The 22776-nt window shown below is 46.2% G+C and overlaps 1 protein-coding gene and 1 long non-coding RNA gene across 6 annotated transcripts in view; one reads left to right on the forward strand and one right to left on the reverse strand.

The window, feature by feature from the left end:
- Positions 1–22776, forward strand: part of LOC141051936 (delta(3,5)-Delta(2,4)-dienoyl-CoA isomerase, mitochondrial-like) — a 227985-nt gene that overhangs the window by 187045 nt on the left and 18164 nt on the right. For 2 of the 5 annotated variants that reach the window (XM_073549078.1, XM_073549077.1), the window contains exons 2-7: positions 8658–8820; positions 9250–9338; positions 15296–15420; positions 20958–21006; positions 21088–21152; positions 21434–21504. In XM_073549078.1, coding sequence (XP_073405179.1) covers positions 8690–8820; positions 9250–9338; positions 15296–15420; positions 20958–21006; positions 21088–21152; positions 21434–21504 — 530 coding nt within the window. In that variant the 5' untranslated portion in view covers positions 8658–8689. Of the gene's footprint in view, positions 1–4729; positions 4869–4978; positions 5169–8657; positions 8821–9249; positions 9339–15295; positions 15421–20957; positions 21007–21087; positions 21153–21433; positions 21505–22776 lie in introns of those variants that run through there. The other 3 variants (XM_073549076.1, XM_073549075.1, XM_073549079.1) reach the window with 3 other exon arrangements.
- On the reverse strand, positions 957–4670 carry LOC141051939 (uncharacterized). The gene is made up of 3 exons (XR_012220715.1): positions 4540–4670; positions 3865–4059; positions 957–2849 (listed from the first exon to the last, which is right to left on the reverse strand). It is a non-coding gene; the product is annotated as an uncharacterized lncRNA (long non-coding RNA).

Raw genomic sequence — 22776 nt, forward strand, 5'->3', positions numbered from 1 at the left:
ATAGGGTAAAAAATTTTGAAATGAGCCACACAGGGATATTTAGGTTAGTGCGTTGAGGCGATAGATCAGTCTGAACAAATGAGTTTTTAAGGCACGCTTAAAACTGTGGGGATTGGGGAATAATCGTCTTAGCCTGGGTAGTGCATTCCAAACAATCGGCGCGGCACGTGAAAAGTCTTGGAGACGGGAGTGGGAGGTTCTGATTAATAAGGATGTTAACCTCAGGTCATTAGCAGAATGGAGCACGGGTAGGGTGGTAGGCTGAGATGAGAGAGGAGATGTAGGGTGGCGCTGAGCCATGGAGTGCTTTGTGGGTGAGGGTAATAAGTTTATACTGAATTTTGGAGTGGATGGGTTGCCAGTGTAAGGACTGGCACAAGGTAGAGGCATCGGTATAACGATTGGTGAGGAATATGATCCTGGCTGCAGCATTCAGAACAGATTGGAGAGGGGAGAGTTTGGTAAGAGGGAGACTGATTAGTAGAGAGTTACAATAGTCCAGACTAGAATGAATAAGAGAAACAGTAAGTTTTTGCAGAGCCGAAAATAAGGGCCCCGTCACACACAGCGATCTCGCTAGCGAGATCGCTGATTTTGTGACGCCACAGCGATCTCGCCAGCGAGATTGCTGTGTGTGACGGGGATCAGCGACCGCCCCCCCCCCCCCCCCCCCCCGGGTATCGCTGATCGTGCTCTATCGGCCTGGGCCATTTTTTGATTGTTGCTCTCCCGCTGGTCAGCGCACATCGCTGCGTGTGGCAGCGGGAGCCAATGATCAGCGAGGCTTCCAACGCTCTATGCAGGCACTGGGAGCTGGTCTCTAAGGTAAATATTGGGTTACTAAGCGGCACGCGTTACTTAGTTACCCGATGTGTACCTTAGAAACCTGCGTGCTGGCAGCTGCCGGCGCGAGCACGCAGGTTTCTAAGGTGCACATCGGGTAACTAAGTGACGCACACTGCTTAGTAACCCGATATTTACCTTAGAGGCCAGCGTCCTCACTGGTGCTGATCGCTGGTGAAGCTGCCTGTTTGACAGCTCACCAGCGATCATGTAGCAATGCACCAGCGATCCTGACAAGGTCGTATCGTTGACGGAATCGCTGGTGCATCTTTATGTGTGACGGGGCCTTAAGAAAGGGTCGAATTCTAGAAATGTTTTTGAGGTGCAGATAACAAGAGTGAGCCAGTGATCGGATGTGGGGGATGAATGAAAGCTCGGAATCAGGTATGACTCCAAGACAGCGGGCATGTTGTTGGGGAGTAATGGTGGAACCACACACGGAAATGGCAATGTCGGGCATAGGTAGGTTAGTAGAGGGAGGGAACACGAGGAGTTCAGTTTTTGACAGGTTCAGTTTCAGATAGAGGGAGGACATGATGTTAGACACAGCGGTAAGACAATCACTGGTGTTTTCCAAAAAGGCAGGTGTGATATCAGGAGAAGTGTATAATTGAGTGTCATCAGCATAGAGATGATACTGGAACCCAAATCTACTGATTGCTTGACCAATAGGGCCAGTATACAAAGAAGAGGAGGGGGCCTAGAACCGATCCTTGAGGAACCCCAACAGTAAGGGGAAGATGAGAGGAGGAGGAGCCAGCAAAAGATACAGTAAAGGAGCAGTCAGAGAGATACGAGGAGAACCAAGAGAGAACGGTGTCCTTGAGGGCGATGGAGTGGAGCATAGTGAGGAGGAGCTGATGATCCACAGTGTCAAATACTGCGGAAAGATCCAAGAGAATTAGCATGGAGTAATGACCATTAGATTTAGCTGTTAGATCATTAGAGACTTTAGTGAGGGCAGTTTCAGTAGAGTGTAGAGAGCGGAAACCGGATTGTAGAGGGTCGAGGAGAGGGGTATCTGAGAGATAGCGGATAAGACGGGAGTGGACCAGGCGTTCCAGTTTAGCGATGAAGGGAAGATTAGAGACAGGTCTATAGTTAGCGGCACAGTTTTGGTCAAGGGATGTTTTTTTAAGTAATGGATGTATGATGGCTTGTTTAAATGAGGAAGGAAAGATACCAGAAGAGAGAGAAAGGTTAAATATTTTAGTTAGGTGAGTGGTGACAGCAGGGGAAAAGGACTGGAGGAGATGTGATGGAATGGAGTCACTGGTGCAAGTGGTAGGACGAGAAGATGCAAGGAGCCTGATTACTTCTTCTGTTACTGGTTCAAAATCAGAGAGTGAGCTAGATGCAGTGGGGGAGGGAGGACAGTGCAGGGTATGAGGTGATTGAGAGATAATTTCCTGTCAGATATGGTCAATTTTTTCTTTGAAATAATTAGCCAGATCGTCAGCATGGAGATCCGTGGTTGGCACCTGCACTATTGGGTTAAGTAGGGAATGAAAAGTGTCAAAGAGACGTTTCGGGTTATTGGATAGTGAGGTGATGAGGGTGTTAAAATAGGTTTGTTTTGAGAGGTGAAGGGCAGTGTTGTATGTTTTAAGCATAAACTTATAATGGATGAAATGTTCGGGTAGATTTTCTCCACAGACGTTCGGCGCACCTGGAGCACCGCTGTAGGAAACGTGTTTGCAGCGTGTGCCAGGGTTGTCGCCGTCTGTGCCTAGTTGATCTATGTATAGGAGGTGCAATTTTATCCAGGGCACTTTGAAGTGTTTCATTGTACAGTAATGCTTTAGTGCAGAATCAGGACATGAGAGGGAGGAGATAGGGGCCAATGATGACTGCAAGTTTTTTATAAGATTCTGGGTGTTAATGGCCTGTAAGTTTCTAAAAGTGTGGAAAGTGGGGGTGACAAGTCTTGAGATGTTGCTTCAGCATTGCCACATTATCTTCTTTTCTCATGATGTCATCTATTTTGTGAAGTGCAACAGTCCCTCCTGCAGCAAAACAAAAACACAACATGATGCTATCACCTCCGCTTCACAGTTGAGACTGCTGTATATACATCACATAAGAGACACTGAGCTTGCTGTATATACATCACATAGACGACACTGACACTCCACCATATACTGTACATGAGAAGAGTTACCAAGACTTACAGAAGTACACTCCCTCACACGAAGCTCCTGAAATCTATGAATGTGACAATAGATCAGGGACTGTTGGGGGGGGGGGCAGTATATAGGGCATGCACACAATCAGGTACGGACTGGTACTGAAATACAGCCCTGGCATTTGAAATCACCCAGGCCCATGCTTTCACTGTCCCCAAGCACCAGATGGGATATATTACCCCAGATGGAGGAAAGCAAGATTTACTGCAAGACCAATGTGTCTAATGATACCCGCAGCCTGCTGGGGTAAGTGACAGTCAGCAACTTTGAGTTTCGTCACAACTCTAAAGCCCCCGTTACACACTGCGATATCGCTAGCAATATCGCTGTAAAGTCACCGATTTTGTGACATAGCAGTGATATTGCTAGCGATATCTACCTCCGACCGGCTCCCTCGCTGGTTATCGCGTGAGAAGCTCCTGGACCATTCCTCGTCGGCCACTTCCTGCTGGGCTTCCTGTAGCGCCGACGAGCGATGCGTGGAGCCGGGTGGGAGGACGTCTTCATCGCCGCGTCTGACAGGTAAGTAGCGATCCCTGTCCCCAGCGATGTCGCTGGTGAGATCTGCCTGTGTGGCAGCTCACTAGCGAACACCTAGCGATGCACCAGCGATCCTGACCGCGTCATATCGCTGGTGCATCGCTAGGTGTAACGGTACCCTTAGCAGTATGAGTGTCTTGAGAACACAGATTCTGTTAACAACATAGCAGATAAGGCAGCCCACGACCAGACAGGCCCTTCTGGCATTTGCCAGAATTGCCAGATGGCTAGTCTGGCCCTGCACACAATACATTTATCCTGAAGCGCACATATTATTATCTAGATATATAATTGCCTTAAATTGTCCATCATCCACTTCCGTCTGGATGTCCCCGAATCCCACATTCCACCGCGCCGCACTGGAAGTACGCCGACCGCCATTTTGGAACACCCAAGTGATGCTGCTCGGATCCAGGACGCAGCTGCGATTCCAAACGCCGCTGCGATCTCAACCGCCGCTCGGATCCAGGCCGCCACTGCGATCACGAGGCTGTGAAAGGGGTGTAACGAGGGGGGTATAATGAGGGTGTAATGAGGGGGGAGTAATGAGAGGGATGCCGCCGCCGGACCCCCTGCCTGACTACATACGCCGAATCCCGCTGCTGCCTGCCCACCCACCTCGTGCAGTCACAGCTGGCAGGAAAGACCGTGGTTTGAGGCCTGTGCTGGAGATTGGGTGCGGCCACCCTCTGGTGTCGCTGCACACCATCTCCAGCACAGGCCGCAAAACACAGTCTTTCCTGCCAGTTGTGACTGCACAGAGGTGGGTGGGCCCAAAGCTGCCCCCATCGCGATGTTACTGTCCTCCCGATGCGATAGCATTGGGCACACATCCAGTGTATAATAAAGCCCCATTACTTCCCGGCTGCTGTACATGTAAAGAGGGTTACATACATATATGTGTGTGTATATATATATATATATACACAATACAATAAACTAACAGTGACAGAGGGGCGAGCACACTCACATCCCCCCCTCAGGGGCTACACCTATATCTGAAGATGGCATAGCTGGGACTTGTAGTTCAGATACAATGCTGACAGGTTGTGCTGACTGTGGAGCCATATCAGCAGCAGAATCCTCCTTCCTGGACCGTCCCCCACAGTCTGTGAAGCTCCCTGTATCTGCAGTCACTTAGCACAGCCCCAGTGTCTCTCCTCCCATCAGCTCCATGCAAAAGGGGGGAGGGGGCAGCTGCTGAGCTCAATATGGCGGAGCCCACAGTCTGACCTAGTGTGCTTTGTACAGGAAGACAGTGACTTCTGATGGCTGCGGTCAGAGGACTTGTGAGGAGAGGTGAGCGCTGTCACCATCCTGCGTTGGTCATTGTAGTCGTGTCTGCAACCTTGCGAGACTTCTTATTGACTTTCTTGATTTAATAATATCCTAATCAATGCAGACATAACCGTGTGTGACCACATATGTATTCAGGCTCAGGTGCAGACTCGTGGATTTGTAGACTTTGTTTTCCCCTCCTCCCCTCCTGCACTGAACTTTACTCCAGATACTTTGTTACTCTGACTCTTGATCCAGAGGCGGCTGCCCAGGTAACTGCATTGTCTGTACAGGACCCCAATACTTCATTAGGATTGCAAGGTAAAGAATTGTTGGGTGGTCTCCGATCTGCGGGGTACGATTGGGGCTGCACAGCGACTTTGGCTACGAAACCGATCACGCACCCCAAAATCGCTCTCTGCTGCTTCTACGTCACGGGGGCTGCATGGCAAAGTGGCAAGGTGCAAAAAGTAAGAACCAGTTGGACTTTCTGCAATTTGCCTTTTTGTGGTTGTAATGCATCCCCCCCATTCCTCTTCATTACGCTACAATGTAGAAGGGGCATAGATTGCTTTTTGGCTGCGTGACCAAAATCGATGTGTGGTCCTGACTCCCAGCCTAAATCTACAGCTTCTGGAATTCCCGGGCATCGAAGGGTCCCAGTTTTGCGCCTCCTCAAGCACTGCTATTGTAGGAGGTCACAGGTCCAAATCTAAATTTTATTAGCGGCACAAGAGTTGATGTGAATCGATTCACACGACCCCGTCCATTGGCCGTGTCCGCCGCATGGAGGCGAGAGAACCGCCTCTTACCTGAGGGCATCCACAAAACTTAGTTTGATTAGCCAGTCTGACAAGGAGACGTCACTGACGCACACATGGCGACATGTCAGGCTGGCTAATCAAGAGAGGAACCATGTATGTGGTCGGGTAGGAGGCTGTGCTCACGGGTGCCATCTGGCGGACACAGATTACTGATGTGACGATGGACTGGGTCCTGACAATTGATTAGCACCACTAGAACAATCATGCGCACAGACATGGTACATGGATCAGTGGGAAAAAAATTTCAATGCAGTATTCTGTCTGGTTTTATGAACCGGAGTGGTGCATGCAATAGTAGACCGCACTGGCACCAGTCCACAGAGCCAAATCCTAATGTACGTTCGACTGGTGCGATAATCTTAGAGCTGCACATAAGATCATCGTCCTCTGCAGCGCATCGACCGCTGCAAATATTTACAGTTTGGCGGACATTTAACGCTGCAAAATCGGGTAATGTAGACAGACCTTAAAGGGAATCTGTCACCCCTTTTTAGTGATATCATGCAAAGAGATCACCCAATTGTGCGTCCCATAAGGATTCTTTTAGGATTTTTTATTCCCCCCGACCCCGCACCTTTGACGCAAAAATACCTTTGTTTTCTTGGTGAAGAGGTATGCAAATCGCCGCAGTCCGATGGGCGTGGCTTAGTTGGCTTCTTCCCCTCCCCCCCCCTCAGCTTCCTGAGCGTAATCTTCATCTTGTTTGCCGCGCTTGCGCATTCAAAGAGGCCTCTGGCACCTGCGCAGTATGCTTTGCCCAACTGTGGGCGAAGCATATAAGCGGTTGTGCGCATGCGCCGGTATTTTCCAGCGCGGTCTATGCCCCGGAAGTGTGTCCTGCATGTGAAGACTTCCGGGGCATAGACCACGCTGGTAAATGCCGGCGCATGCGCAGTACCGCTTATATGCTTCGCCCACAGTTGGGCAAAGCATACTGCGCAGGTGCCAGAGGCCTCTTTGAATGCACAAGAGCGGCAAACAATGTTATCTGTGATATTCACAGATGAAGATTACGCTCAGCGAGGGGGGGGGGGGGGGAGAAGGCGACTAAGCCACGTCCATCGGACCGGACAGCGGCGATTTGCATATTTGCATACCTCTTCACCAAGATAACAAAGGTGTTTTTGCATCAAAGGTGCGGGGTCGGGGGGAATAAAAAATCCTAAAAGAATCCTTATGGGACACACAATTTGGTGATCTCTTTACATGATATCACTATAAAGGGGTGACACATTCCCTGTAAGTTTATGCTGTCTATTAGACGGTATTAGTAAATGTAGCCAGACATGTTTGGAGTGTAAGGGTTGCAGACTTACATTTAAGAAACACCCGTCATTGCCACCGGTCAGCTGTTTTTCAGAACGGCCATTACAAAGCTCTGCACGCTGTACTTTGGTCGCTGCAAACCAGATCGGTGCGGCTGCCGGTTGATCCGATATTGATGACCTAAGGGCAGGTGCAGACGACCGTGTAATTTTTGTCATCCAAACTAATCTGGTCAATTATGCAAATCAAACTCTGAAGGCATGCAACAAAGGAAGAAGACCCGATTGAAGATCCAAATAATGAGATAAAATGTACAATTTTTGAGTACATCAATCATATAGAATTAGGAATAATAATGGAATAATTAAAAACATGTGATACTAAATACACTCTAAGGCCGCCATTTATAAATAAGATTATAAATAGGACAAATATTGCACTGCCCCTAATGGAAAAAAAAAATGTGAAAAAATGTTTTTAATATGAAATATCATGTAATACAAATTATATATTTGAAACGTGATAAAAGTGCATAATGATAAAATTTCATAGCAAAAACCACATAGCCAAAGCTATAATAAATAGTATAGTGCACCTTAACATGTGTACAATATACAACTGCAACAATCAGTGGGAGTAAGGAGCAGTTTAATAAGAGAGGAATAGAGCGAAGAACCAACCAAATTGGTTAATAAAAACTTATAATGAAATGGAGTACTTACTTCAATAATATAGTCTCGCTCTACAGTGATGGCGTGCCTCACCTGACGCGCGTTTCGGCTTATTTGTCTTCGTTGCACATTTTTTTTATTATGGGCAGTGCAATATTTGTCCTATTCATAATCTTATTTATAAATGGCGGCGAGTGTATTTAGTATCACATGTTTTTAATTATTCCATTATTATTCCTTATTGTATATGATTGATGTACTCAATAAAAATTGTACATTTTATATCATTATTTGGATCTTCAATCGGGTCTTCTTCCTTTGTTGCATTCTTTCATGTTTTTTTTCCGATGATCTGTAATTAGTCCTAACTTTGGGTAGTTCCATGATCATTATATATGATATATTTATTAATATTTTTATATAGTGCCCACCTGGGTGTTATTTATTGCCTGCATCTCATTGAATTGATTTTGGATAAATCAAACTATGATCAGAGCGCAACCATTATGTGATCCAATTCTTTCAGATGAGGAGAAGATGGAGAAAAAGTGGCGGTGCGTAAAAATTGGACTGCACTCGGATGTCATCCGAGTGCAGTCCGATGTTTTCCATGGACTTATTAACTTGCATGCTATATAAATATTGGCTCAAATTCAGAGATGTTGCAATTTTTTGCCCCATCGAACCAGCTCTGTCCAAGGGCAAAATCTGACGTGTGCTTGTCCCCATGGACTAACATTGGTCCGAGCGTGATCCATCGTTTTGTTGGATCCCACTCAGACGGCCATGTGTACGAACCCTAAGGATCAGCCATCAATATCTAAGCAGAGATCAATCTCTTCGTGGAAGAGGCTGACAAATGTTTATGTGATGGCATGTTGGCTGAGGAAGCATTTTGGGGTTGTAATTAGTGGTGCCAGATTGGCACAATATGAGGTTTATATGATTTGGCAACATGGCACTTTTTTCCACCCTGTTAAGATGTCCGGCTACCATTGCTATGTGTGATGATGGGAGGATGATACTAATGATGTATGTTTAATGTTCAGACATCTACAGGGCGATCCTACGTCTCTCAAATATGTCATCTGATGCTGCGATGTCCTCCTACAACTATGAGACCCTGAAAGTCACCACGCCCGCCGATCACATCTACCACGTAGAGATAAACCGCCCGGAGAAGAGGAATGCAATGAACAAGGCTTTCTGGAGGTGCGAAGATCTAATATTATCATTATTTCTGGTTTCTGTAGGGCTGATATATTGTAGACACTAGATATCACGTCTTCTCCCCATTACCACAATAGCAGCTATGGCATAAGTACAGGATTTGTCTGGCTGCTGCAACCAGGTGGGCACAGGTGTGCGGCCACGTCTACTCTCCCAGTCCCACCTGGATGGTGACCGCCTATTGAGGTACAATCAGATTCGGGGGACCCATCACTTTTGTGGATTTGTAATAAATATCTATGATATCGCTTTGAGTGGAGTCCAGACCCATTTTGGTGCGACCTTGAGGGGTAGTTAAAGGATCAGACAGGTAACAATCCAGGTCCTTGTTTCCCCTGTTGGTAGATGTTGGAAAAAAATCTCCCTGACCCCACAGATATGGGACTGTGTATTCTGTATTTCCCTCCACAGGGAGATGGTCCTTTGCTTTCAGGCTCTGGGAGAAGATTCTAATTGCCGGGCAGTTGTCATTTCTGGCTCGGGGAAAATGTTCACATCAGGTCAGTGCGTCATTATAGCCAATATGGGGTGAGCCGTAAGTCCTACAATATGTAACTTCATGACCAATGGCTTTCAGCCCACAATTTTGTGCCATCTTCCATCTTATGCCATCCTATTCACCTGTGCAGTTCATGACTAGCTGCCATGCTGGGACTGATGGAGATAGCTGAGCCGATATCGGTGCCCAAAAAGTGAATGGGAGTGGTGGTCGCGCATGCGCGCCAACGTTTCGTTCACACACGGGACTTTGACACTCTTATTCTCACAATTACCAGTGGTCTAGGATCTTTTGTACTTCTGACATCAGATAGCTAACATTATCAGATGTCAGGAGCGACAAGGACCTGACAGGTCTGAGATCACTGGGAGTCCGACTGATCAAAAGACCGAGAGTGTCAAACTCTCCAATGTGAACAAAATGTTAGTGCGCATACGCGACCATCACTCCATTCACTTTTCCGGGATTTATGGCTTGGTTATTTCCGTCCGTTCCAGCATGGCCGCCCGTCAGAGGTATTCTGGCAAAATCAACACGATTAGCTGACAGCAGTGGCTAGAAACAGTGACACGTTTGTGGTCTTGCAGCTCAGATTGCAACATTTTGGAGTTTCATGAAGTCTTTGTTACACTAGTGTTTTTCTTCACTTCTCTCATACCCCAAGATCAGACAGTAGAGCTGGTGGAGGCGTTGGTCTGCTCCTATCACCAAAATGTACCTTTCAGGTTATCCCTCAAGTACCCTCACTTGTCTTCCCTTCTTTTGAGGTCCATGCCGTCAGACTCTACACCCCCTTCTCCATGCGAGTGGCGGTGGTATATCGTCCCCCCGGCCCCTCCCATCAGTTCCTGGATCATTTTGCCACTTGGCTTCCACATTTTCTCTCCTGTGACATCCCTACCCTCATCATGGGCGATTTCAACATTCCCATTGCTCTTCCCCTCTCCCCATCTGCTACTCACCTTTTATCTCTAACCTCCTCATTTGGCCTTTTGCAGCTTACTAATTCTCCAACGCATGAAGACGGAAACTCCCTCGACTCGGTCTTCTCTCGGCTTTGTGCAGTGGATGATTTTGCAAACTCCCCTCTCCCGCTCTCTGACCACAACCTTCTTTCATTCTCTATCAAGAACTGCCAGGCTGCTCAGGTCACCCCCACTGTCCAGACTTATAGAAACATACAGGCCATTAACACCCAGAAACTTATGAAGAACTTGCAGTCTTCATTGGCCCCTATCTCCTCCCTCTCATGTCCTGATTCTGCATTGAAGCATTACAATGAAACACTTCAAAGTGCCCTGGATGAATTTGCACCCCCTATAAATAGAACAGCACAACGCAGATGGCGACAACCCTGGCACACGGTGCAAACACGTTTCCTGCAGCGGTGTTCCAGGTGCGCCGAACATCTGTGGAGAAAATCCAATCTACACGAAGATTTCATCCATTTTAAGTTTATGCTTAGAACATACAACACTGCCCTTCACCTCTCCAAACAAACCTATTTCAACACCCTCATCACCTCACTGTCCAATAACCCGAAACGTCTCTTTGACACTTTTCATTCTCTACTCAATCCAAGAGTACAGGCCCCAACCACGGAGCTCCGAGCTGACGATCTGGCCAATTACTTCAAAGAAAAAATTGACCAGATTCGACAGGAAATTATCTCCAAATCCCCTCATACCATGCACTGTCCTCCCTCCCCCACTGCATCTAGCTCACTCTCTGATTTTGAACCAGTCACAGAAGAAGAAGTAAGCAGGCTCCTTGCATCTTCTCGCCCAACTACTTGCACCAGTGACCCATTTCCATCACAGCTCCTCCAGTCCCTTTCCCCTGCTGTCACCCCTCACCTAACTAAAATATTTAACCTCTCTCTCTCTTCTGGTATTTTTCCCTCCTCATTTAAGCATGCCATCATACATCCACTACTTAAAAAACCATCCCTCGACCAAAACTGTGCCGCTAACTATAGACCTGTCTCTAATCTTCCCTTCATCTCTAAACTCCTGGAACGCCTGGTCCACTCCCGTCTTATCCGCTATCTCTCTGATAACTCTCTTCTCGACCCTCTCCAATCCGGTTTCCGCTCTTTACACTCCACTGAAACTGCCCTCACTAAAGTCTCTAATGATCTGCTAACAGCTAAATCAAATGGTCAGTACTCCATGCTAATTCTCTTGGATCTCTCTGCAGCATTCGACACGGTGGATCATCAGCTCCTCCTCACTATGCTCCGTTCCATTGGCCTCAAGGACACCGTTCTCTCCTGGTTCTCCTCCTATCTCTCCGACCGCTCCTTTACTGTATCTTTTGCCAGTTCCTCCTCCTCTCATCTTCCCCTTACTGTTGGGGTCCCCCAAGGATCGGTTCTAGGCCCCCTCCTCTTCTCCTTGTACACTGCCCCTATTGGTCAAACAATCAGTAGATTTGGTTTCCAGTACCATCTCTATGCTGATGACACCCAATTATACGCTTCTTCTCCTGACATCACGCCAGCCTTTCTAGAAAACATCGGCGATTGTCTAAACGCTGTGTCTAATATCATGTCCTCACTATATCTGAAACTGAGCCTGTCAAAGACTGAACTCCTGGTGTTTCCTCCCTCTACTAATGTACCTATACCCGACATTGCCATTTCTGTGTGTGGTTCCACTATTACTCCCCAGCAACAGGCCCGCTGTCTTGGGGTCATACTTGATTCCGAGCTTTCCTTTGCCCCCCACATTCGATCACTGGCTCGCTCTTGTCATCTGCACCTCAAAAACATTTCTAGAATTCGACCTTTTCTTACCTTTGACTCTGCAAAAACTCTTACTGTTTCTCTTATTCATTCTCGTCTCGACTATTGTAACTCTCTTCTAATCGGTCTCCCTCTTACCAAACTCTCCCCTCTCCAATCTGTCTTGAATGCTGCAGCCAGGATCATATTCCTCACCAATGGTTACACCGATGCCTCTACCTTGTGCCAGTCATTACACTGGGTACCCGTCCACTCCAGAATTCAGTATAAACTTATTACCCTCACTCACAAAGCCCTCCATGGCTCAGCACCACCCTATATCTCCTCCCTCGTTTCAGTCTACCACCCTACCCATGCCCTCCATTCTGCTGATGACCTGAGGTTAGCATCCTCAATAGTCAGAACCTCCCACTCCCGTCTCCAAGACTTTACACGTGCCGCGCCAATTCTTTGGAATGCACTTCCCAGGTCAATACGATTAGTCCCCAATCCCCACAATTTTAAGCGTGTCCTGAAAACGCATTTATTCAGACTGGCCTACCACCTCAACACATTAACCTAATCTATCCCTGTGTGGCACAGCCAAAAGTTTTACCATAACCAGGTTCCCCGCATCATTCTCCCACATGCTTTATGCATCCATTAGCCCTCTGTGTCCGTACTGTCACACACCTAACATTATGGCTGGTCCATACAATCAGGGCAACTGTTACCACCCACCTTTCGTGTCTACCTCTTTCCTCATAGACTGTAAGCTTGTGAGCAGGGCCCTCATTCCTCTTGGTATCTGTTATGATCTATGTGATTATTGTTATGCTGTAATGTCTATTGTCTGTACAAATCCCCTCTGAAATGTAAAGTGCTGCGGAATATGTCGGCGCTATAAAAATAAAATTTATTATTATTTCAAATTTTTTTTTTTGGGGGGGGAGGATCATGCAGAAATAAAACTTGTTCATTTACAGCAGGGGTGGGGAACCTCAAGGCCCCAGGGCCATTTACGGCCCTTAATGACCTTTTATCCGGCCCCCGGGCAGATTTTCAGGGACTGCAGTGCTTTGGCAGGGAGCTGTATTTTGATTGCCACCAGCTCATTCATTTCTTCTTGCTCTGTGAGCATACACAAGCAGTGTTCACTACTGAACACCGAACGGTATGCAATGAAAGATTACGTCCTGACACCAGTGCCAGAGTCAGGATGTTCTTTGTGGGCGGAGTTTGTATGGCCCCCGAAGGATGGTATAAATATCCAAATGGCCCTTGGCAGAAAAAAGATTCCTCACCCCTCATTTACAGGATCCATTCAGTTGAATGAGCTTTATTTTTACTATAATGTCTGCTTGCATTCACTCCAGGAGCTGTGCTATGTCGGCGTTTTCATATAACAGCATCGACCAGACCAAGCTCCGATCACTGCTGTTTAGCCACTTAAATGGTGCCTTGGTTTTGCCATAATAGTACTGACCAGGAGAATCATTTTGCCACCATTTATAAAAAGAAAAAAAAATAGTGTCATTGCAATTTTATTTCCACTGTTTCACTGCACTTTGATATATTTTTTTTTTTTTTTTTTTGCTGTCCAGTTTATTATATGGCAAAGTGAGTGGTGTCATTCAAAACTACAACTTATCCTATAAAAAAAAAAAACAATCACTTGTATGTCTATAAAGTTGTGACTTTGAAGACAGGGAAGAAAAAAATTAAAGCACAAAAACAAAAAAACGATCAGGAAGGCGTTAATAGATCTGTTAGGGTTTTTTTCAGCTAGTAAAATCTGATCTGATCAAATAGGAACAAATACAGATGCAAATGGATAGAACACGGAAGCCAAAAGTTTCCTTTTTTTAATCATATGCGTTTGACGCATGGGCAGACACACCGGATGTGCAGCTGGTGCGGCTGCACAGTGGCCCAGAGGCTCCAGGGGGCCCCTGCAGGGTGGCTAATAGTGAGGGCAGTCTGGCCTGTTGATCCGGCTCCGGGGAGCCCTTGGCCAGATTGCCCTCATGTGCGGCGGGCAGGGAGAGATCCCTGCAGCTTCACTGCCTACAAGAGAAAATAGCAGCAGAGCTGCAGCGATCCATCCTGCTCCCTGCACTGCTGCGCTTCCTGCCTCTGTCACAGCAGTAAGTGGTGCGGCTGGATGACATCATCCAGCTCCGTGGCTGACTGCTGTGCCAGAGCGAGGAAGCTGCAGTGAAGGTGATGCTGCGGGAGAGCGTGCAGTGAGTCTGTGTGTATATGTATGTAGGAGAGGGGAATGATGGGGGTGATTGCGGAGAAGGCAATAATGGGGTGGTGGGGAGGAGGAATTGATGGAAGTGGTGGAATGGGCAATAATGGGGTAGTGGGGAAAAGGTAATGGTTGTGGTTGAAAGAATGATGATGGTCGTGGTGGAAAGGGCAATAATGGGGTGGTGGGGGAGGAGGAAATAATGGAGGTCGTGGAATGGGCAATTATGGGGGGTGGTGGGAGAAAAGGCCATGATGGTAGTGGAAAGGGCAATGATGGGGGTGATTGGGGAGGAGGAAATGATGGTGGTGGGGGAGAAAGCAATGATAGATGCAGTGGAAAGGGCAATGATGGGGGTGGGGGAGAAGACAATGAGGGGGTGTGGGGGATTGAGAAGGGCGGAAGGGGGATTTATAATGGATTTAGGAACAGGGGGAGGGGGAGGAAAACGTTATTATGTTTAAAGGGAACCTGTCACCACTTTTTTTGCCTACCAGCTAAAAACATCAGTTAATTCAGTGTCAGCTATGCATTCTACAACTACTTCTGAAACCTCCTGACTCCCCATGTATCACCCATAAAAACCTTTTTTAAAGCTACATATATAGCTTTGTCGCCATAAAAGGAGGGGGGGCCCAGACACATTTCTTGCACAGGGGCCCCAAGCTGTCAGTGTTTGCCTCTGGGACAGATCCGTTTAAAGACGGAAACTTTGGGTTCTGTTTGGTAGTTTACATCTTTTCATTCTTTTTTTGTACATGTCCTTTTTTTTTTTTTTTTTTCCTTACTGGATCCGTTACAGACTGATGTCATATGGACATGTGAACACAGCATAATGTAGTTTTTGGTTACTTCCTTTGTTAGCAAATATAATACGACCAACCAAGTCTAAGCTCCCTTTTTCTCTCCAAGGACCCCCAGTTTACATCTGTGGTATGTATCGCCTTGAATACCCCTTATGTAGTTCTCTCTTCTGCAGGGATCGATCTCATGGACCTGGCAGGTGACTTCATACAGCCACAGGGAGAAGACACTGCCAGAATTGCCTGGGGCATTCATAAGAAGATTACTCAATATCAGGAATCTTTTTCTGTCATCGAGAAGGTTTGTGTTTCCATCTGGACAGTAGATGTCTAGGATACAGGATACTGACTCTATGGGAACAATGTGACCTCTGTATAGTGTGGACTCTTGACAGCAATTTTTCAGACTAGCCCTCAATGAATGGATGAGTTTCGTTAGGTTAGCATGCTCCTATTTGGGCACTTAAGTTAGTTGTGAATCGTGGTCCTCATGGTGACCGTTATGAAGAATATAAAAGATCATGGACTTCTTTGACCTATAAGAGCCTGGAAGATTGGACTCCATACTTGTTTGTCATATGAATTGTTTCTTCATCTTTCCCAGACATCTCAAGAACGTCTTCATAATTTTTATGCTTGTCTCAATCCACCTTGGTCATCCTCATCTAGTTTCATCTCCACCTCGTACCACCACATGTATACTTCCCCCTCCCATAAGTTTGGGGTTTCCATAAGATATTGAGTGTCTGAGGTCATTTTCTTTCAAAGTAAAGATGAGGCCTGATTAGTAAAGGATGCACCTGATGGGTTTCTTAAACACCCATGGTCTTCTCAAATATCTTCACCAACAGATTGAAGACATCAGTGCGTTTCTCATCCTGATTCTTTATGAACTGTAGAGTGGAAAGTTGTAATTTTTATAGAGACATTATGTATCATGATGGATGGATGTGAGGTATTGGGGATGGATATGGATGAGGACAGATATGGAGGATCGATGAAGGAAATGGAAGATTGATAAGAATGGGGATGAAAGATGGATGAGGGTGTGGGGTATGGGTAAGGATGGAAGATAGATATGGGTGGAAAAATCCAGCTCTTGGTTCTTCCAGGGTTAAATTTTTAAAAGTCCAACTTCATAAAGACAGCATAAATGTCACCACCATACATGGGGAAAAAGGAGGATGAATGAACTCATGGAGATCAACATCCAACACTGCGGAGACACCATCACATGTTTCTCAACGCAGTGATTCTAGAGCAATGCCCCCATCCCTTATGGGAAATATGTAAAAACATGCAAAGCACAAGCCGCGGAGGCACCATCACATGTTTCTCAACGCAAGCAATGACTAGCCAGGTCTTTCCCCTGGAAGGAACAACCACGGGAAGGGCAGTCTCCAATGAAGAAAACCACCTATGCCAAACATGGTATCCATCCACAGACAGCTGTTTTGGTGTATTGCCCCTCACACTGAGACTGCCCTTCTCGTGGTTGATCCTTCCCGGGGAAAGACCTGGCTAGTCATTGCTTGCGTTGAGAAACATGTGATGGTACCACCATACATGGGGACACAAAAACAGATGCGTTTCGAGCTTACAAGCTCTTAATCATTGCCTGTAAGCTCGAAACGTGTCTGTTCTTGTGTCCCCAAGCATGGTGTCTTTATGAAGTTGGGCTTTTAAAAATTTCTCTTTGAATAAATTTAACCCTGGAAGAACCAAGAGCTGGATTTTTCTATTCATTGGATTCCCCTCCTGCTATACTACAGAATTCCGTGCTCGGTTCTCCTGGATCTGCTAAGGGGTGAGATGACGGTTTTTGTCTTTATAGATGATGATGATAATAATAAATTTTATTTCTATAGTGCCAACAGCACTATACATTCCGCAGCACTTTACATTTCAGAGGGGACTTGTACAGACAATAGACATTACAGCATAACAATAATCATATAGATCATAATAGATACCAAGAGGAATGAGGGCCCTGCACACAAGCTTACAGTCTATGAGGAAAAAAGGGGAGACACGAAAGGTGGGTGGTAACAGTTGCCCTGATTGTATGGACCAGCCATAATGTTAAGTGTGTAACAGTACAGACACAGAGGGCTAATGGATGCATAAAGCATGTGGGAACATGATGCAGGGAACCTGGTTATGGTAAAACTTTTGACTGTGCCACACAGGGATAGATTAGGTTAATGTGTTGAGGTGGTAGGCCAGTCTGAATAAATGCATGTTCAGGGCACTCTTAAAATTGTAGGGATTGGGGACTAATCGTATTGACCTGGGAAGTGCATTCCAAAGAATTGGCGCAGCACGTGTATAATCTTGGAGACGGGAGTGGGAGGTTCTAATTATTGAGGATGCTAACTTCAGGTTATCAGCAGAACGGAGGGTGGGGGTAGGGTGGTATACTGAAACAAGGGAGGAGATGTAGGGTGGTGCTGAGCCATGGAGAGCTTTGTGGGTGAGGGTAGTAAGTTTGTACTGGATTCTGGAGTGGATGGATAGCCAGTGTAATGACTGGCACAAGGTAGAGGCATCGGTGTAACGATTGGTGAGGAATATCATCCTGGCTGCAGCATTCAAGACAGATTGGAGGGGGGAGAGTTTGGTAAGAGGGAGACCGATTAGAAGAGTTACAATAGTCGAGACGAGAATGAATAAGAGAAACAGTAATAGTTTTTGTGGAGTCAAAAGTAAGAAAAGGTCGAATTCTAGAAATGTTTTTGAGGTGCAGATAACAAGAGCGAGCCAGTGATCGGATGGGGGGGGCAAAGGAAAGCTCGGAGTCAAGTATGACCCCAAGACAGCGGGCATGTTGCTGGGGAGTAATAGTGGAACCACACACGGAAATGGCAATGTCAGGTATAGGTACATTAGTAGAGGGAGGAAACACAAGGAGTTCAGTCTTTGACAGGTTCAGTTTCAGATATAGTGAGGACATGATGTTAGACACAGCATTTAGACAATCGCTGGTGTTTTCTAGAAAGGCAGGCGTGCTGTCAGGAGAAGAATTGCATAATTGGGTGTCGTCAGCATAGAGATGGTACTGGAAACCAAATCTACTGATTGTTTGACCAATAGGGGCAATGTACAAACAGAAGAGGAGGGTTCCTAGGACTGATCCTTGAGGAACCCCAACAGTAAGGGGAAGATGAGGAGGAGGAACCAGCAAAAGATAGTCTAGGAGCGGTCAGGGAGATAGGAGAGAACGGTGTCCTTGAGGCCAATGGAATGGAGCATAGTGAGGAGGAGCTGATGATCCACAGTGTCGAATGCTGCAGAGAGATCCAAGAGAATTAGCATGGAGTAATGACCATTTGATTTAGCTGTTAGTAGATCATTAGAGACTTTAGTGAGGGCAGTTTCAGTAGAGTGTAAGGAGCGGAAACCGGATTGGAGAGGGTCGAGAAGAGAGTTATCAAAGAGATAGCGGATAAGACGGGAGTGGACCAGGCGTTCCAGGAGTTTAGAGATGAAGGGAAGATTAGAGACAGGTCTATAGTTTTGGTCGAGGGATGGTTTAAGTAGTCGATGTATGATGGCATGCTTAAATGAGGAGGGAAAGATACCAGAAGAGAGAGAGGTTAAATATTTTAATTAGGTGAGGGGTGACAGCAGGGAGAGGGACTGGAGGAGATGTGACGGAAATGGGTCACTGGTGCAAGTGGTTGGGCGAGAAGATGCAAGGAGCCTGATTACTACTTCTTCTGTGACTGGTTAAAAATCAGAGAGTGAGCTAGATGCAGTGGAGGGGGGACGTGGACAGTGCATGGTATACGGTGATTGGGAGATAATTTCTTGTCGGATCTGGTCAATTTTCTCTTTGAAGTAATTGGCCAGATCGTCAGCTCGAGTAGAGAATGAAAAGTGTCAAAGAGACGTTTAGGGTTATTGGGACAGTGAGGTGATGAGGGTGTTGAAATAGGTTTGTTTTGAGAGGTGAAGGGCAGTGTTGTATATTCTAAGCATTATCTTATAATGGATGAAATCTTCGTGTAGATTCGATTTTCTCCACAGACGTTCGGCGCAACTGGAGCACCGCTGCACGAAACGTGTTTGCAGGGTGTGCTAGGGTTGTTGCCGTCTGTGTTGTGGTGTTCTGTGTATAGGAGGTGCAATTTCATCCAGGCACTTTGAAGTGTTTCATTGTAAAGCTTCAGTGCAGAATCAGGACATGAGAGGGAGGAGATAGGGGCCAATGAAGACTGCAAGTTCTTCATAAGTTTCTGGGTGTGGCCTGTATGTTTCTATAAGTCTGGACAGTGGGGGTGACCTGAGCGGCCTGGCAGTTCTTGATAGAGAATGAAAGAAGGTTGTGGTCAGAGAGTGGGAGAGGGGAGTTTGCAAAATCATCCACTGCACAAGGCCGAGAGAAGACCTAGTCGAGGGAGTTTCCGTCTTCATGCGTTGGAGAATTAGTAAGCTGCAAAAGGCCAAACGAGGAGGTTAGAGATAAAAGGTGAGTAGCAGATGGGGAGAGGGGAAGAGCAATGGGGATGTTGAAATCGCCCATGATGAGGGTAGGGATGTCACAGGAGAAAAAATGCGGAAGCCAAGTGGAAAAATGATCCAGGAACTGATGGCAGGGGCCGGGAGAACGATATACCACCTCCACTCACATGGAGAAGAGGGTGTAGAGTCTGACGGCATGGACCTCAAAAGAAGGGAAGACAAGTGAGGGTACTTGAGGGATAACCTGTAAGGTACATTTGAGTGATAGGAGCACACCAACGCCTCCACCTGCTCTATTGTCTAATCTTGGGGTATGAGAGGAGTGTAGTCCACCATATGAAAGTGCAGCAGCAGCGGTAGTGTCTGACTGCTGGAGCCAGGTTTCAGTAAGAGCCAGAAGGTTAAGAGAATCGGAAAGGAAGAAGTCATGGATGAAGGAGAGTTTGTTACACACTGAGCGAGAATTCCAAAGGGCACACTTAAGAGAGACAGATGGCACGCAGGGAACGTTAATAAGATTAGAGGGGTTTCTGAGTGTAGCAGCTGGGGGGTTTGACTTAATATAACAATGGGGACCAGGGTTGGGAGCAATCTCTCCTGCGACTAGGAGAAGGAGGATAGAGTGAGCAGATGGTTGTGATTTGTTAGAGCGTCTCTGATGTTGAATCGTGGGACTAAATGGATCTGTGCAATTTAGCAATGTGAAAAGAGCGTGAGTGCTATACATAGGAGAGGAAAGGAGTGAGGGGCCGATATGGATGGAGTGTAGAGAGTTAATGCCAGGGCGGTGGATGTGTGTGAATGCAGCGGCCAGGATATAAATTACACAAATGCACGAGTATTGTGGACCAGTATTATGTAATTGTTGTAATCCAATTGTACAGGGAGTAGATGTATATAAATGTCTTACCTGTCTCCTGCCCTGTCTAACTGCCTCATACGTTGATCAAATGTACTTCGATTAAATGTGCATAAATGCCCCCTGCATGGGTGATTATAGAAGTGGATGGCTTATGGATATGCATGTGGAGGATGGATATGGATTACGATGGAGGATGGATAAAAGGTATGCAAGATGGAGATGGATATAGATGAGGATGGATGAGGGTGATAGATATGGATGGAGTTGGATATAGAGGATAAATATTGATGATGGTTATGGATGAGAATGGATTTAGATATGGATAAAGGATGGGTATGGAGAATGGATGAGGATGGAGATGAGGATGGAGAATGGGTGTAGATGAATACAGGATTAATATGGATATGAATGGAGATAGATATTAAATGAGAATTGATGATGAATATACTCATCCTGAGGATAGTCATGATGTAAGTTTGGCCTCTTTGCTGACATTGTATTTTTACCTTCAGTGCACGAAGCCTGTGATTGCAGCCGTTCATAATGGTTGTATTGGAGGAGGTGAGACCTCACCCGGATAATATTGTCTATTTATTCTCAGTGGGTGGTTATACATTCCTATAAAACTGTGTGTCCCATCAGGTGTGGATCTCATCACTGCCTGTGACATTCGCTACTGTTCCCAAGACGCCTATTTTCAAGTTAAGGTGAGAGACGTCTGTAGAGAGGTCGCAGTTCTTTCTGAGGGTCCTTTATTCGCTATAACGTAAGCGGCATATTAGCATCTCTTGCTTTGGCCATATTTGGGCACCAATGTGTAACTGGGCCTCTTCTAGTACTTATGTCTTAAGCTTCCTCAGTCTCCACGGCTCGGGGGTCACTGCTCCCCTTTTACTTCTGTCTCCTGCTGGCATATTCTATAAGTCTTTTTACAAATAAATAGAACCCCTTCAGCCTCCTCCTTCTATATAACCATTTCTTCCTGTAGGAGGTGGATGTGGGTTTGGCGGCGGACGTGGGAACCCTTCAGCGCCTGCCGAATGTCATTGGGAACAGAAGGTATGTAACCACATTATCCTCCAGTGCAGCAGGGCAATGATCATATTTCCTCTATTCAATGATTAAGCATTAGGCCTCGTGCACATAGCCATAATACAAAGGCCTAATAATGGAAAGGACCCATTATTTTCCTCTATATGCCTACTATATGTGGATTAATGATGTAAGTATACGTCCATACTGAGCACAGAACATGCCTGTGCTTTCCACTAGGGGGCGCTGCAGAACCATCTGCTTGATGCATTACTGTGTATTACAGAAGGGATAACTAACTGCCCGTTTGGGTCCCCTAGTGGGAATGAAAAGTTCTAAAAAAAAAAAAAAACACTAGAAAAAAAGGAGTGCAGATAATTGGTATCGTTTTATCAGGGATGATCCGAACCATAAAACTTGTCACATTATTTATCCTATGCAGTGAAAATCTTAAATAAAATAAAAATCATTACCAGAATTGTTTTTGGTTCTTTTAGTCCCCCTCCCAAAAAATGGAAATAAAAAGTAATCGTAGAGACTAGAAATGAGTTAATATTTCATTGTTCGGTTCAGATTGCAATCGCCGATTTTGCAATATTCGCTGAATGTAGCCGAACGCCATTGGAGGCAAAAACAAACGAATACACAACACCTTCAAACTGGCCCAAAAGCTGCTAAAACACATCAAATTAGGGGCAGACACCCTTTTTAGAAAACACCAGTGATTGTCTAAACGCTGCGTCTAACATCATGTCCTCCCTCTATCTGAAATTGAACCTGTCAAAAGCTGAACTCCTCGTGTTTCCTCCGTCTTCCAATGCACCTATACCCAACATTGCCATTTCCGTGTGTGGTTCCACCATTACTCCCCAACATCATGCCCGCTGTCTTGGAGTCATACCTGATTCCGAGCTTTCATTTACCCCCCACATCCGATCACTGGCTCGCTCTTGTTATCTGCACCTCAAAAACATTTCTAGAATTCGACCCTTTCTTAAGGCCTTTTCCGTGTGTGGTTCCACCATTATTCCACAGAAACATGCCCGCTGTCTTGGGGGTCATTCTTGATTCCAAGCTTTCATTCACCTGATTGCGGTGAGACCTGGCTGCGCAGTACGTGGGTGGTGGGGGTTCGCTCTGCACTGTTGGAACGTGTGTCTCATTAAGGTAGAGGTTGAGGGCATAGGGAGGCAGAAGCTGTGGAGGAAGTGTGAAATAGAAAGATTTATCCTGCAAGCCTTGGGGATTCCAAGACTTGTGTAGCAGCCCCTTGCCCACCTGCCCCCACAGCCACCAGAG

Source organism: Dendrobates tinctorius, unplaced genomic scaffold (genome assembly GCF_039654945.1).
Source record: "Dendrobates tinctorius isolate UK_male_01 unplaced genomic scaffold, ASM3965494v1 ptg000158l, whole genome shotgun sequence".
Taxonomy (NCBI): domain Eukaryota; kingdom Metazoa; phylum Chordata; class Amphibia; order Anura; family Dendrobatidae; genus Dendrobates; species Dendrobates tinctorius.